General features: G+C 37.2%; 1 protein-coding gene across 1 annotated transcript in view; it reads right to left on the bottom strand.

Moving 5' to 3' along the window:
- The window catches only part of LOC113232925 (nose resistant to fluoxetine protein 6-like), a 28,525-nt gene extending 12,043 nt beyond the window's left edge, over window positions 1-16,482 (bottom strand). The window contains exons 1-8 of the mRNA XM_026467834.1: window positions 16,479-16,482; window positions 13,349-13,528; window positions 5,085-5,293; window positions 4,441-4,652; window positions 3,919-4,004; window positions 3,106-3,287; window positions 2,336-2,484; window positions 1,835-2,003 (exon numbers count right to left, since the gene is read on the bottom strand). Coding sequence (XP_026323619.1) covers window positions 1,835-2,003; window positions 2,336-2,484; window positions 3,106-3,287; window positions 3,919-4,004; window positions 4,441-4,652; window positions 5,085-5,293; window positions 13,349-13,528; window positions 16,479-16,482 — 1,191 coding nt within the window. The remainder of the gene's footprint in view (window positions 1-1,834; window positions 2,004-2,335; window positions 2,485-3,105; window positions 3,288-3,918; window positions 4,005-4,440; window positions 4,653-5,084; window positions 5,294-13,348; window positions 13,529-16,478) is intronic.
- Window positions 16,483-16,989: the final 507 nt, after the last annotated feature.

The raw sequence follows: 16,989 nt of genomic DNA, 5'->3' as shown, positions 1-16,989 counted from the left end.
GTGTGTGTGTGTGTGTGTGTGTGTGTGTGTGTGTGTGTGTGTGTGTGTTAGAGAGGGAATGAGCGTGATATTATATATGTGTGTACGCGCATGCCAATAGACATATAAGATGCTAAAGTCAAAAGTTTCTTTGTTTCATACCACTCTAAGGGTCGTATTCTAGAACTCTATTCAATGCTCAAGTCAGGATTGCACTGGCAACACAAGCACTGGAAATACGACCCTAATGGCAGGGACTTGAGTATGATTTCTAGTGCTTTGAATCATACTCAAGTCCTGACTTAAGCATTGAGTAGAGTTCTAGAATACGACCCTTATACTGATAAGTGTTGAGTTGTCAATTTGCAAACGCTGTTAGTGATCAGAACCCCGAGTATGCCAATTTTAAATCAGGATTTCGGTCGTTTGGTATTCTGCTAAAAGTTATAAGAAGTGGCTCATCGAGTTGCTATTCAACAGCCTTTGCAATCTTTTGGTATTCTGCTCTTCATTGGTGGCACGTCGATAGTGTATTACATATACTTAATTTGAAGACTAAATTGCTCATTAAACGAAAGAAAAAATAAGATACATATGCACAGTAGTTAGTGGTAGTTTTAAGGTGACACCGATCGTTAGTTATTGAATGACCGAACGCCATCACTGCCATTCCACATATTATTACAGTTGTAATATAAACTCAGTGGAGCTCCGTTCATGGACCAATAACTCAATTCGATTGCTAATTGTGATACAAAACAACGTAATCCGGTATTTAGTCCCCATTGGTATACCAGATGTCGCGACGGGTACCAAGTAGCTATTTTTGCAATTTATAAAAGCTACTGTAATTTCTAGTGATAACAAACAAATCAACTAGATGGCGCTTATTGCATAGATTTTTGTGGATAGTGCCGGCTATTCTTTTATTTCGTTTGGTATTAGCGCACTCTACCCATATTCGCAAGTGGCAATTTATAAATGAGTTTCTAACACACAATGTTTAGAAAATAATTTTAGCTCACGATCAATATTTTAATAATATTACAAGGAAATAAAATAAATATATTTCATATTAAAGAGTAATCAATTGATATCCGCGGCTATTTACGTAATATAAAGTGCTTCCAGGCTATCGATCAGCGCCGCCTAGATATAAGGGTCGAAACACAAAACTGCGAAGCAACGTAGAAAACTGCGGCGTGAATTGCCGCGACGCGATTTCCTGCGGCAAGGCATCTCACTGCCACGGTTCCCGTATTCCCGCAGGAATGCGCGATGCGGAGTAATTCTCAAATTGTTGCGATGCGTCCTGCGAGTTCTACAAACAAAAAAATCTACATTTCTGTTTCGTGTTTCGACCCTAAGACGGAATTTTGACTTTTTTCAGAGGTACGAAGGTACGATCGGTAGTATGGCGATCAGCAGGCCTCTTAAGTTATTGGTCCGTGGCTCCGAGAGAAGTGTAGGCATTAACAGGCGGGTATTGCCCTACTTGCTATGACTGCCTTCGTGGCCAAACGGTTGCCATGCTATACTGCCACGCATAGATTCCAGGTTCGATTTTCGGGCCGGAAGAAATATTTGTATGGCCTACATTTATTTCTCTCGTGAGTTTGGGTGTAATTTGTGGTTGTCTATATGTGTGTGTCCATGGCACCCGCGACACTGGGTTTCCCTAGTGCGGGGCTATGTTGAATGTGTGCGTTATTATTATTATTATTAATGATGAAAGCTTGAAACCGGGAGCGACAAGAAGTAAAGATATGAAGTACTTGATAAGAATCAATTGCTATGAACTGACTCATTTCTAATAAAAAAGTCAAATATATTTGAACTACTGCTAGGTACTCACCATTTCATCACTATTAATATAATTATTCAACAGCAACAAATTGAGCCAGCCATTTTTCTGGCACATTCTCGCTTCATGGCCAGCAAGTCTGTTCCAAATGGGGCCACTGCCGGCGTGTATTGACACAGAACTTAGGTAAAATACTACTATGGCTATTGATGGTATTAATCTGAAAAGGTCAATTAATAGATATATTTAATTTTTTTTAATAAGGGCGCTTTTAAATTAGACGCTTGTAGAAGCGCCACTACGAATTTTCATACAATATCTAGTCTGCAACATTCTAAATATTGTATGAAAATTAGTAGTGGCAGCAGCGACGCAATGGCGTCACTGCAGGGTTACCTATCTGTATTCCGAAATAACATTATATGTAACAATAGAGTATCTCGCGCTTTATGTCGCTTGAGCAAGTCGCACCCTGTCGTGCTAGCTGTACAAGTCCCTGTTCAAGTCACTTGCACGGCTAGCACTCTTAGAACATAGAATTAAAGTATTTACCTTACATATCGCTTCCATAAATTCGTAAACAGATTTTCAGGTTTGCCTCGCTTGTCTATAAGTCCTTTAGCAAGTAACATGCCTGACATCATTAGACAAGTGTCAGTCAGAAGATCCGAGTGCATCGTTACGGAACCGAAGTCCATATGCTGTGAAAATGGTATAGATTAATGCATGTCTCATTTAACATGCTGCCCTAGGAAAAAAAGCACACAAGATAATTTCAACAAGATTTTTAGACGATATTTAACAACAAGATGATTGAAGAAAGTGCCTGCCAAATTAGTCAATCTCGCTTAGGTACGGCGCCCACTGACGGGACGACTCGACAGGGGATACAATTTAAACATGCCAAAGCATCCTTAGGCATGCCGAAGGATTCAGTAGCTGAAATCATGCTCGCGCCTGGCCTCTCTTCAGATCTCTGCCTCCCCTCACTCCGCAACACGCATAGTCGTACTCGGCGTCCCAAAGCCTGTCGAGGCATCCCGAAGGCTGCCGAAGCATCTTCAGGGCTGCCGAAGCATCTCCAAGGCTGCTAAGCATACCGCAGTTTGTTTTTGTAGCTACGAGCATTATCATTGGAATTTTAACTATAATTCCATAACCTTAACGTATATTACCTTTCGTCATCTAAGAATCCTCCGTCCCGTCCGTTAGTGAGTGCCGAGTCTTAATAGCTATTGTCAAATCATGATAATTAATTAATTAATGGTATATAAAACTGCAGTGCTTGCTTGTGCATAAAATCAACTTTAAATAAAACTTACCCTGTCGACATCCAATCCATTAAGCATAGGACCTGAGTTCCTGAAAAATACCTCGTGTTGAAAGGTGAATATCAAAGCAGTCAAAGTTCTCATGCCGTGAACAACGGGAATGTCATCTTCAATCTTCTTTACTAGGTCGAGACCGTTCTTCTTTATGCAAAATGACTTGGCAATTTTTGATGCTGGAAAATGCATACAGGTGTCTTAGAATCCGCAAGTAGAGACGTGGCAACAAAATGAAAATAAATCCACTATTAATTTTTCTAAGGATTCCCTGGACTGCACATCATAGGAATGTCTCCGTATCTACTTAAGGAATTGCTGCTGAAAAATCACAAATGTTTACCCTCCGTCTGTTTACTTCGCATTCTACAATCTTTGGCCACATCGCATGCAGAAGCGCTGACAATTTTGGAAAACTAATTGTTGCGGGCCAAATTGAGGGCAAGCGACATAGGGAACGGAGTTCGAAACGACGGTGTGACCAGGTGGCTGAAAACCTGGCAGTACCGGTGAATGTAAAATCACCTGGCCGAAGACAGAGAGGAGTGGAGAAGATTTAATGACGGTATACATACTCAAAGTCACGATTCTCAACAATGATCGAAGGAGGAAGATTAGTTTTTCTTAAATTTGGCATCTGGAGTTTTTAGCGGCCCGTAATAAATAATTTTATTTCCACCATTAAAAAATAAAACCACTTAACGTCGGACTTTTTTGGATGTACCTGCCTATTAAACAATGGATATTGGTAAACGCAAAACTGACTCTTCCATTAGTTTTAAAATTACTCAACAATCATTTGTGATTTACCTAAATTATCTGCTGGTTTGTTGCCCAGTTTAGCCATGTAGTAAGTAGAAAAGAGAGCTGTCACGAACAACGATATTAAAAGGTACCTGAAAACCAATTAAACAATATAAATGTTAAAAATGTCACGATCATCGTAAACTCAATAAATAAAGTAAATGGCTTATATAACTATAATAAAGAGTTCGCAAACTTCAAAGAAGGGTGGATTAGTGCCTTAGTAGGCCATTGTCCCTGTGTCTGTCTTCCACAATTGTCAGGAAATCATAAACGCTTGCATCCTTGAACACTTCCAAATGTCACTTTATTCAGCTTAAGAAACTCCTCGAAGGGTTAATAGCAGTAGACCTCTTTATGTGCGTCTAGGGAAGTACTACCACCTTATCTATTTCTGCCGTCAAGCAGATTTATTGCTGACTTGGGTGATTGGAGTTGACCCTCGGGGGTTCTTATAGCCCACTTAAGAAATTATCGGTTTAAAATAAGAAAATCTACACCATTGTATTACGCATCAACTTTCCTTACCAAAAAACACGAACACCCAAAGGATACACATATTCCGCACCGGTTTCCTCACACTTATCAACAGTTATTACAGCATCTGCGGCCATTGGCTGAAGATGACTATTTTGCAGCAGAATCCTAAAGAGCTTAGAGACAGATTGAGGTTGACAGACTGCCGGTATGCATACTCCCCACGTGATCGTAGTTAAAACTCGCGAGTGTTTTGTTAAAGTCTAGAAAAAGAAATAAAGTAAAATATTAAATCCATTTTGAAAAATAATGTAGGCTAATGATTTAATTTCAATTATTTTTAGAGCTTAGTAAATCAATTTATATCTCAAGAGTTTAATCATTTTCATCCTTCTTGGAAAATTAAATTTATTCTTCGAGTGTTCAAGTATCTACATACTCAATGCAGGCAACCTCAAACAGAAACAGTCATTGTATTCAACGTTCATCTTTATTGGGTAAATATGTTCGTCCCTCGATAAACTCTCCAAGAAAACGCCATGCTGTACGATTCATTTTCTCTCTATCTGAACAGTCCGTATCAGCTTTTCAAATACTGTTATTGTTACTTAAAAAGCCTCCCTCCCTAGAGTCTCCACTCCTTATAGTTAACATCTTTAGCAGATTTAACTTCCTTTCCAAACTTCAAAACTTACACTTATGTACTTTTCAGCCGATTCCCTCGGGTCCAGTTCATCCTTCCACTTCGAAGGCGTAGCATTCGTCAACCTGACATCAGCCAGACAATACTTCGTCTTGAGCCCAAGATTTGGGATCCACACAGGTTTGAGACATTCGTCGTAGTTTCCGAGATGATATTTTGAACCATAGAGCGCACCCACTGGGAGTTGTATAGAGTCTACAACTGGAAATCAATATTATATGTCAAATGATTAGTGTTTGACTGAACTGTTGCCTCGTATGTAAGAGAGGTGTAACGTGTATTTAGCATTCAAGAGGATCTGCAGTTCTGATTGATTGACACAAGGATTGCGAAACGGCCAAGTTGTGTAAAGTCCTCAATGCGCATTGGGCTGTCGCGGTGGACTACAGCCTCTTTTCAGAGGCATCCGGTGCAAGCAGTGCTACGTATGCTTCACGATGATGATCTGGAGTATCTTATCAATATATTTTAACGAAATTTCTGAGCACAAAATCAAGTTTTGTGGCGCATTTGTCAATTTATGTGTTTGAGACACAAACTATAGCATACGCCGCAAAAAGTGTATAAAGTTGGAAGTGTATTTGCCTTGGCACCACTATTTTCTTTTTATCGTATGGATGGTAAGTACACTGTAATCATTGCCATCGCGGTGAAACGATTTACCAATCGGCATAACGTTCTCGCCGATTGCCCAGGGGTAGTATCAATGTTACCCCTAATATTAGTGCACCACTATGATGTCAGTACGTAAAAGGGTGTTTAAAGAGGGTTGACTGCCGCCTTCGGTAGACTACTTCGACTTACCAAGCGAGGCGCAGTCGACTCGCTGTTTAAGCGGAGGCCACACTGCGATTGAAGCTAAGCTAAGTTGGCTTAGCTCGCGTAGCCGTAGCTGTATGCAACCAACTACGCGACTTAGCTCGGGTAGCTTAGTTCGCGGTGTGGCCTGCGCTTTAGGGTCAATTTATATTGCGGCGGAAACGAATGGAAGCGGATTTTTGTTAAGAACTTTATTGTCAAGTGTAACGTACAAACTGGATACTAGCAAAATTTTCGGCGGAATTCTCGCGCACTCCGCGAAAGATTTTGGATCGTATCTAGTTTGCACTTTACACAATTGACCATAAAGTTTGTTATGCTATGTACAATATCGTTACAAAAATCCGCTTCCATTCCGCTGCAATATAAATTGTGCCTTATACGCTTACCGCTACCTCGGTAAGCGAATAGTCGACTCGGTCGAGTACGTCGAACAATTGTGTTTATATTGTACAGGTGGCCACATTTGGCGGGCAAGCGATAGGCTACCTATCGACCTATTGTTAACGCGTCATGTGTAAGATTTACCAAACTTTGTTTGCTCGTCCATCAACAACAAAGTTTCGTTGTGCTTGTTGTTGTTGGGGAATTATAGTATAAATCACAACAATTCATCATTCCTCAGGTGACAACAGCAAAAGTTTTCATTTTACAAGTAAATTTCAGGAAAAAAAATCAGACTAGCAAAAACAATGGAAAAATCTTTAGGTGATGCTAGTTTTGCAAAACTAAGTATGATCATATTGGTTGACACGTTATTGTTTATCAGCATCCAATGTCAATCTCAAAAAACGTCGGAAACTTACGAATAAAGTAGTTTTCTCACAGTTGGTCCTTATGTTTTCAGTCTAAAATTATTTAGATATCTGCGAAAGACACCATTATACTTTCCCTTGAATTGCGACGTGGAATAGCAGACATAAACTATCTTATTAAAATTACCACCAATATCGTCGACTGCCCTGAGCTTCTGTATGAGATTCACTTAAGGGTTAGCTAAGCATTTACGTAACGAGTCACTAATTAATTTTCCTGTCGCTTTATAAAATTACAAACGGAATTCATTTATATGCGTGCGAACAATAATATTAACAAAGTTTCTGCTCTTTACGATTTTGATTTGTTTAACACTCGCTGTGCGGACGTTAAGAAAGTATTATCTAATTAATTTTTTATTACTAAAGCGAGCCAGTTTACGTTATGTTGTTTTGCTTCTATAATGTGTAAATAATAAAAAGTAATAAGTATCAGGATCTCGGCTCCGACTACCTATTTACAGCCTTTGGAGTCGAAACCCTTGGCCCGTGGGGTCCCAGTGCCCTTCATCTTCATATGCAAAGTTTTATCGAAAAAATTAATTAACTGTCTGGGAAACCCAAGGGTCGGCAGCTACCTTGCCCAACGAATTAGCATTGCAATACCAAGAGGGAATGCTGCCAGTATCTTGGGCACCTTGCCGCGGGGACCCAATTTTGTTCATATAATTTAAAAATCCTAGTTTTACTAGTTATTTGTACCCTCAAAAATAAAATAGATAAATACATAAATTAAAGGCAAAAGATAAATACATAAGAAACTATTGAATCAGTATGGTAATCAGTACCTGTACCTAATATAAAAAATAAGAAATGTCTTAGTAATTTCGAACTGTAGTAAAGGAATTTATAGTTACTCATCAAAATTATAAAATAAGATACAATACCTATAATTATTCCGAGATACTATAGGATTAGACTCTTAGTATAAAAAAGCCACATGTGATCATACATCAAAAGTGCTTTTATCACAAGAAAGTCATAAAAATAATAAGGACTATATAAAACAAATTATGCACAAAAAGTCGTAGATTATAAATTTCATTTTGTAGATAAACTACGAATTCTTCGAAAAATGTAGTCACATTTTGGGAATGATTTTGCATTGATGTAGTCTTATTACACCTAGGATGCGGTATTATCTAATCTATGTGCTAACTCAAGCTTTAGGTAAATTTACTCTTCTAATTCTGACCTGAGTTGTCATGTATATCCATCACGTTGTGTATAAATTTGCATATAATTTTTTTATTAAATAGGTTCCTTTTGCGTGTTACGAAAATATTAAATAGTTGAAATAATTATATTGTACATCACCTAGCCATATTTTGTGTTTCGAAAAATTTATTATTAATAATGTCATAGGAAATGAAATTATTTTTCCGGATTTAAATCGCGTACATTTGTTTTTTTAAACAAACCGACGTTTCGGGCCCTTTACAGGTCCCATGGTCACGGTTGACTGTCAGTCAGAAAAAACAAATATACGCGATTTAAATCCGGAAAAATAGTTTCATTTCCTATGTGTAACAATCGCGAAAACCTAAGAACTCGATATTAATAATGTTTTCAAAAGTATTATGCAAGCAATTCTGACTGTGTATAAGTATATGTATATTGAGATTTTTTTAAATTGTTCATGGAAATGTATAAAGCCGTCCTAATTATGGTAATAAGCGGGAACGACAATTTTTTTTTATTGTATTCGGTAATCAACGTTTATGGTCTTTTGCTTTACTTAGTAATTCAAATTCAAATTCAAATTCAAAATAATCTTTATTTCATAGGTAAGCATTATTACACTTGAAAGCGTCACAATGGTTAAACTCTACCGCTCATTCGTAAGGCAGATTCCCCTGAGAAGAATGAGCAAGAAACTCTAGGGGTTGCTCTTTGTAAATAACATTTACAATATTTTTTTATTTGAAACATCAGATTGAGACTACCTCCATGAGCTAAACGGGTTACTACCACGGATTTTTGTCATCCAAGTACGCAGAAGTTGTATAATAACCTTTAGTATAAAGTTTTTGTTTCACTATAGTTTTAAACTTCGTGAAAGGCAAATTTTGTATATCAACCGGAATCTTGTTATAGAAGCGTATACATTGCCCCTTAAATGATTGTTTGACTTTGTGAAGACGACTATCAAGAAAAGCTAGTTTATTTTTATTCCTCGTATTAATGTTATGTCTGTCACTATTTTTCATAAAGAAATTACTATTCCTTTTAACATAAATTATATTTTCATAAATGTATTGTGAGGCTAGTGTAAGAATGTTAATTTCCTTAAACTTATCTCTCAAAGATACTTTGGGGCCCAGATTGTAAATTGCCCTAACTGCACGTTTCTGCAGGACAAAGATTCTATTGATATCGGCGGCATTACCCCAAAGCAAAATGCCGTATGTCATTAGACTGTAAAAGTAGCTGAAGTAAACCAATCTAGCGGTTTCGACGTCTGAAAGTTTCCTTATTTTTTTAATCGCGTACACTGCAGAGCTGAGCCGTTTTGACAACTTACTTATATGGGGACCCCATTGCAATTTAGCATCTAACGTTATACCTAGAAATACAACTGTATCCACAAGATTCAATTTTTCGTTTCTAACTACAATGTTTGTAACCGTCTCTCTAACATTGGGTAATGTAAATTTCACACAATTTGTTTTTTTCTCATTAAGAAGTAGGTTATTAACAGCAAACCAATCAACTACTTTAGATATAGCATTGTTCACATCGTCATAGGAACATTGGTGCCTTTTAACTTTAAATAATAAGGAAGTATCATCAGCAAACAATACTATCTCATGTTTTATACCCTCCATAAGGCTAGGTAAATCATTAATATAAACTAAAAACAAAAATGGGCCTAGAATTGAACCTTGAGGGACACCCATGCTAATTACAGACCCTGACGATCTCGTACCGTTAACATCGACCCTCTGTACCCTACCACGCAAATACGATTTAAGAAGGTCGAGATCACGTCCCGCCACACCATAATGGCGAAGTTTCCTGACCAGTGTATCATGGTGCACACAATCAAAAGCCTTGGAAAGGTCACAGAATACACCAATAGCATCATGTGAGACTTCCCATGCATCAAATATATGATTAATCAACTCTACACCAGCGTCGGTTGTAGAGCGACCCCGAGTGAAACTAAATTGTTTAGGAGACATTAAATTATTACTATAAAAATGTGCACACATCTGATTTAGAATAATTTTTTCAAATATTTTACTGAGAGTTGGTAGTATTGATATAGGTCTGAAATTGGTGGGGTCAGAAATACTACCAGATTTGAATTTATTTGAATTTATTGAATTTAGTAAGTTCTTAATGTCATGACACATCGAGTATATAACCAGAAGTAATCCGAAATGTCCTTTAATTTGTTTGAAAACTATTCTGCCATATCATTACTGTGACAACTGCGCTCCGCAGTTTAACTTGAGCTTTGCTATAGTGTACGAAAATTGATAAATTACATATTTAATAACTAATTACCGATGAAATGTGATTCCGTTTGTTTTGTAATTAGATGTTTTGCTGTTTTTCCCACACCACCGAATGGAGCAGCCCGTCCATAGCTAGAGATATTATCTTTATTACGATAAATACAGAATATTTTTGGGACGTGGACGTTTGGTATTGTGGACGTACACATAGGTCAGTTGTTGGCGCTGTACTATTTCAGCTTCCTAATTTGTGATACCAGTGTAAACGAGAGTTGATATTGAAATGATATAAGGCCCATTTGTCTGATGAGTTGCCAGAGACGGATGGCCCCTATTTCGCCTGTATTTATATACTCGATGTCATGACATAAAGGGTAAAATGTATTGTTACAGAGATTGCACTAGCCCTTCCTATCTTTAATTCTAGAATTCGACATAGCTTTTTATAATGTAAAGGCAGGCTTCCACCCTACCACCAGTATATTTTATAATACAGGGTCATGAGCGTGTCATGTAACAATTTTATGCCGCGTGCTATAACGGCCCAAAGTCCAAAGTTTCCGGCTTGATGTGCGCCTGACATACAAATAGGTTACTCGTGTTTCTTTACTTAGAGTGTTATCACATTTATTAACGCGGAATCCGCTAGAATCGGTCAAAATAAGTTTTAACTTCATGTCTTTCTCGCTTTTATTGTTATTATTTTTATAATATCAAGTGACCGGACGAACAAGTTGTGTGTCTAGTGAAGCTACACGCCTGTCTATAACAGTTGCAATGCCAACTCAGAGCTTTAGATCGCAAAGATCTTAGGGCCACTGCGCTGTGTCTGTAATTTCACCAGCACCCTTACCCTTCGAAGCTGAAACGCAGTAATGCTCACAGTACTGCTTGGCGGCAGCAATAGGTAAGGTGGCAGTACTTCCCTGGGTGAACTCTTCAAACCCTCGCTTGAGAGGAGACTCGTGCCCTTGGGTGGGTTGATGATGATGATATTTGAGCAGTGTTTTATTTTCGCACACAATTCGTAATTAATTGTTGTTGGGTAATATTACAGACATTGCCGTTTATGTAAGTGACACTGAGTTGGTGAAATTACAGGCATATGGGACTTGTCAACTTATGTTTCAGGGTGTCGGGCGCAGTGGCAGTGCCACTCAGATCTTTGCGGTTTAAAGCTTTCGAGTGGCACTGCAATTGTTATGGACAGGCATGACCTTACCATCAGGCGCACGACTTGTTCGGCCCTTCACTTGTGACGAAAAAAAGTTTTATTATAAAGTTTTCAGTATTTAAAAACATTTATGTACACGCAATAAGAGCGAAAAACACAAAAATAAAGCTTTTTCTGATCAACTCAAGTCGATACCGTGAAAATAAATGTACTGTATAGAATAATAAATAAAGTTAGTCTTTAACCTACTAGGTCATTAGTAAAAAAGAAATTAAAAATTTAAAACTGTTTATTTCCAAGTTAAACACATATGTATATTACATAATAACTCTGAAGTAGTGACATTTTCAGATTATAACTCCCGAGTGAAACGCTCAAGGTCGCGTGACGATGCCATTGCAGTACAATAAAGGAAACAGGTTCTTAGCATTAAAAAGAAAAAAGTAGGTAAAAGTGCTTAGTGTGTGTGGCACGTGTGTAGTACGCAAATACTTGAGTTTAGTCCGCAATTTCGCTTTGAATGTAAACCTTGTAGCGATACAATATGGTCACTTCATTTCTGAAGTACTAAGTAAACATCTCGAATTCGCCGTCGTTAAGTTATTGGTCGCTAGATGGCAGCCTATTGATTGAAATTTCAATATAAAATAAAAACGTCGTAATTTGCAGGATAAAGTTTAATTTACTTTAACAATCCAGAATTTTATTTTGTATTGAATTGATATTCAATTATTTTATGTGAAATGATTCCACTAGTTTGTTATAATTATAGGCCGTGGCAGACGCTATTCCAACTAAGCTAACTAATCCAGAATTTTAAATTAGAAATTACGACTAATCGTTATCAATTTTCATAATGTTTCAAATTGTGAATGTGTGAGTTTTGGCGACAGCGCTTCTGTTAGCAATCAAGGTTTTTTCTTCCGTAGTATCCATTAAGTGCGAAATACCTTGTTATAACCTTCACAACATATGCAAGGAAGCTGTCATTTAACAGTTAATATCGACAATTTTATCATAATATGATATGATTTTATCAATTACACATAATGCATATCAATATTGAACATTTATATTATATCATCATTAGCAAACTTAGTCTAATCATAAAATCACGGTAAGTCAATAACATTTAGTTACATTTCTGAGCAACTCGCAATTGCACCTTGGTTTGTTGCCGTTACCGTCATTGTTTATATGGCATATTTGCTTCTATGTAAAAGACATACGTACTTGTTTAACTAATCCATTGGTATGAAAATGAGAATACGCAGTGACCCTATTAGACTTGTCCTTAATGATGTTTCTGTGATTGCTAAAATAAGGAAAAAACTGACCTCAAAAGTTCGTACTGAAATCGGTTACCGGAAGGTACGTGAAAAGGGATTCAATCATCAAAATCGATTAACAAATGCGTTATCGCTTAACATACATATAAAAAAAAATGAAGTGGAAATGAGAACATCGTCCTTTTTTTGAAGATGGTTAAAATAGGCTTTTCTTTATTATTTTCCCGATAGTTCGGGACAGTTACACGCTCCTAGGTTGACTGTCGTTGACCGTTGTTGTACATCGGGAAAAAAAAGGCGTTGACCCACAATAAACGTACAAAACAAAAAAACGTGTCGCGGGTGCCACAAACACACAAGACAGCCCAAACTTACGAGATAAATAAATGCTCAAATTCCCGGCTCGGGAATCGAACCCGGGCCCTCTGCGTGACAACCGTTCGGCCACGAAGGCAGTCAAAACCACGGAAAAGAAACATTGATTTGCGTGACAGAGACAATCAGCCACATAAGCTCAAATTGTTTCGTTAAAAATGTTGAGTTCAAAATTACTAAGACTGCGAATATCTTGCGACTGAGCGTTTAAAATTGATGACGTCTTTGGTTGCATTTTAAAATTACTATTTAATGGAAACCCTCTCAACCCCTCAATGGGGTAAGTGTAAATTATGAAGGTAAAGAAAGCAAGTACTTACTCCAAGTAGCCCATAGTGTGAAATTGAGGGCGTTATCGAAGGTCGTCTGGAGTTGGTTGTAGCAGGACTTGTCCGTAGTCCAGTCCTCAAGTTCTAGATCTGCCTTTAGCAGACCTATATAAGTGGATCTGCTACTTCTTTCTAACTCCTTAGATAAGTCATTTTTCAATGATGCCGAAGCTGAAAAATTAAAATCGTTATTTTAAAAAGTGGTATTATAAGTTTTTTATAAAAAGTCGACCTCAAAGGTTTTCTTCTGCGCTTTTTATTGTAAGTAAATCTATTAGTAAATTTATTTTCAAATCGGTTAACGGAAAGTGGGTGAAATCCTAAAAAACCGGATTCATTCAAAAATTTCCTACCCTTACAGGAGAAATATTTCGACTCATCCGAAGAACAAAGTCCGATGTGATTATATAGGGAAAAGAGAATAAATACATAATTTCGTTATCCAAACTAGGGCCTATGTAAAGGTGTTTTGAGAATTTATATATCTTGTTTCGTTTCGGAAATATAAAATAGACCAACGATCGATCTGCCATCCACAGCGAAGAATGTCTTGAGAACAAGTAGTCTTGCACATAGATCTTTGTTCTACGGATGAGTGGATTTTCTTTAACGAAGAGTTTTTCCCTCTGATTCCCTAAAACCGATCCCTGGTGGATCCGGTTTATTTTATATTATTTTCTATTTCTACCGGATCCAGAGTGCAGGGGACAGGTTTATTCCCACCTGTTACCTTGCTACTTATCTTATTTTCGGTAGGTACTGTGGTACAGTCAACAATAGAATATATGCAAAGTGTATGTATAATGTATACATCAGTAATGACCTATGACAAAAAAATTTGATTGTGTGTGATAATTATAACATTAAACTTAGCTTTTAAATTACATTTCTTTAGACTGATTTTTTGTTACTTGTGATTTACCAATGACATGTCAATGTTAACACCTGTCACAAAAAACATTTATTGTCTGTGATAATATAACATTTGATCACGATTGCTCAATGAATGAATAAAGATTTTAAAACTTCTTATTCTCTTGACTGTACTTACTTTACAAATACAATGAGGGGATACGCTGGGAGTTGCATAATATAGAGGGGATCAGTTCGGACTTAAAACTGACGGTGGATCAGTTGTAGGGAATTAGACGGAAATAACCCAATTTGAACCCTACCCTAACGAATATAAATATAATTATCGAAATCAGTTCACAAAAATGTCGGAGTATTAGCTTACCATACACACAAAAAATACAGGCGAATTGAGAACCTCCTCCTTTTTTAAGTCGGTTAATAATAAAACACTATACAATATATAAAAAATTAGATATGTGTGTTGGTATAGGCAATAACCGCACATGTGAGCATACGTCAAAAGTGCTCGAATTACATGAAAGTCGTAAACAAAACAAATTATGTATATAGGAACATTTTAAAACTCTCATATTTAAGCATAAACCAATTTATCGACGAATTCGTTTGAATGTTTAAACCTTTCTCCTGAAAAGTTATTATTTGGCATATGTGGCCTTATTAGATCAGAGTGCAACTTGCTAAGCTTCAATCGTGTTGCTTATCGTGCTACATAGTGCTAAATTGGTTAGACTGTGGTGCTATGAAGTGGTAGGTCGGCGTTATTACTTCTATGTGTGGGGAAATAATTTTTAGGCAGTACTTTTACACTCAGTCAATATTTTGAACTGTTCTTTCTATGATATCAAGTGACGGAACGAACAAGTCGTGCGCCTGATGGTAAGCTATACGCCTGTCCGTAATGGTTGCAATGTCACTCAGAGCTTTAAATCGCAAAGATCTGATGGGCGCTACCACTGCGCCCGTGACCCCGAGACATAATTATAAGTTGACATGTCCCATGAGCCTGTAATTTCACCAGCACCCTTACCCTTCAAAACCGGAACACAGTAATGCTAATATTACTGCTCGGCGGCAGAAATAGGTAAGGTGGCAATACTTCCCTGGACGAAAGTTACATGGGCAGTATTTTATTTTTACACATACCTACGCCATAATCGATCGTTGAGCAATGCGATATTGCAACGTAACGCCGTACTTATGCACAGGATACCCCTCCCCGCTTCGTCTCCTAGCCGTCGCCGCGAGTCGTTTCAACGTACAATAAGGCATTTAGTTCTAATTATATGTGGCACAACGCAGCGGTCACCGCTCATGCGTAGCAACGCCGCCGACCCAACGCATCGTGTGTCATAGCTCTAAGGCTACTAGAGTACGTACGTAGATACGTACAACTGCATGCAGTCGATATTATTTTAAGAGCTCAGTGTATTTGTAGATGTCGAAATGGAAGATATTACGATTGTACGCATTTGAAGTCTTGACTGATCACGACCGCACGCGTTAACTGCAGACGTGTAGTCCATCTATTAGCACCTTAGAGTGGTTACACGGGGACTTTTAGCAGCGATGCAAACGCGATGCAAGCGCGATGCAAACGCGATGCAGTCGCTAATGGTCTACCTTTACACATGCGCGCTATTTTAAGCAGCGATGCAAGCGCGCGACTGCATTGATACAAAAGCGCGATTTCATCGCTATACTTGGCATTATAGGCGAATGCATCAATGCACCACACGCAAAATAGGCGCTTTGTCGTCGAGTTGCGGATACCAGCCCGTTGCACCAAGTACCAAGTGCATCAATGCAGTCACGTGTTTGCATCGATGCAATCGCCTATAAATCGCAAGTGTAACCGCTCATAGATCAACCGCTAGTCGTGCAGTTCTTATTCCAACTTAGGAACATACAGTATATATAATAAATTACGTATTGTTTCGTACTAATACAATTTGTCATTACGGTGTTAGGGAAGAATGAGCTGAATATAAGGATCGTAAATCATAATAACACTATGGACAAATGGCTATGTCCAAGAGAAGCAATTTGTATTCTTTTCCTTATTTATATTACATAAGGTTATTTGTCATTAGAATTTACTCCATGTGAAGTATTAAAGTTGTCATTTTGTAGCCAACCTGTTAATTGAACCACGCATTTAGACTGCTTGAACAGATAGCTCAATCTCAAACTCAAATGTGTTTTTAAATTACAATTGAAATTGTCACTTTCATTAGAATCTACTTACTCATTCGTAAAACAGACACCCCTGAGAAGAATGTTTTTTTGGAAATAAACATTTGTACACATCATTTACTTATACACTTAAGAAAAATGAAAGTCTTCTCTAATAAATTGAGGTCAATAGAACTTTTTTTAAGCGAAACGTAGATAATTTATCTAAATTAATTCGTCGTTAGTAATAATAATTAGCACATAAGTTCATTGTTTTATTGAAAGTGATTTATTAAAATTTTTATTATTTAAAAGAATTGAATAATTTTGTTATGTAAGTTTTCATTTCATGTTTTATTTTTGTTTATTACTTGGATTATTTCCTAAGTTTAATTTTTTTTCATGTTTGTTCATTCACATAGTTGCTAATAAATAAATACTGAAATATAAATTAATCACTACTAAGGATTTTTGTTATTCAAGTACTTAACGCAGAAGCTGTATAATAATAACCTTTAGTATCTATAACAATTTTTTTAAAGTAAATGGACTGGCTTTTGACAACTAAACTAGCTTTTGCAAAG

The sequence above is a fragment of the Hyposmocoma kahamanoa genome, unplaced genomic scaffold (genome assembly GCF_003589595.1).
Source record: "Hyposmocoma kahamanoa isolate Upper Pololo Valley unplaced genomic scaffold, ASM358959v1 102, whole genome shotgun sequence".
NCBI lineage: Eukaryota > Metazoa > Arthropoda > Insecta > Lepidoptera > Cosmopterigidae > Hyposmocoma > Hyposmocoma kahamanoa.
This window is presented reverse-complemented; position numbering and strand designations above follow the sequence as displayed.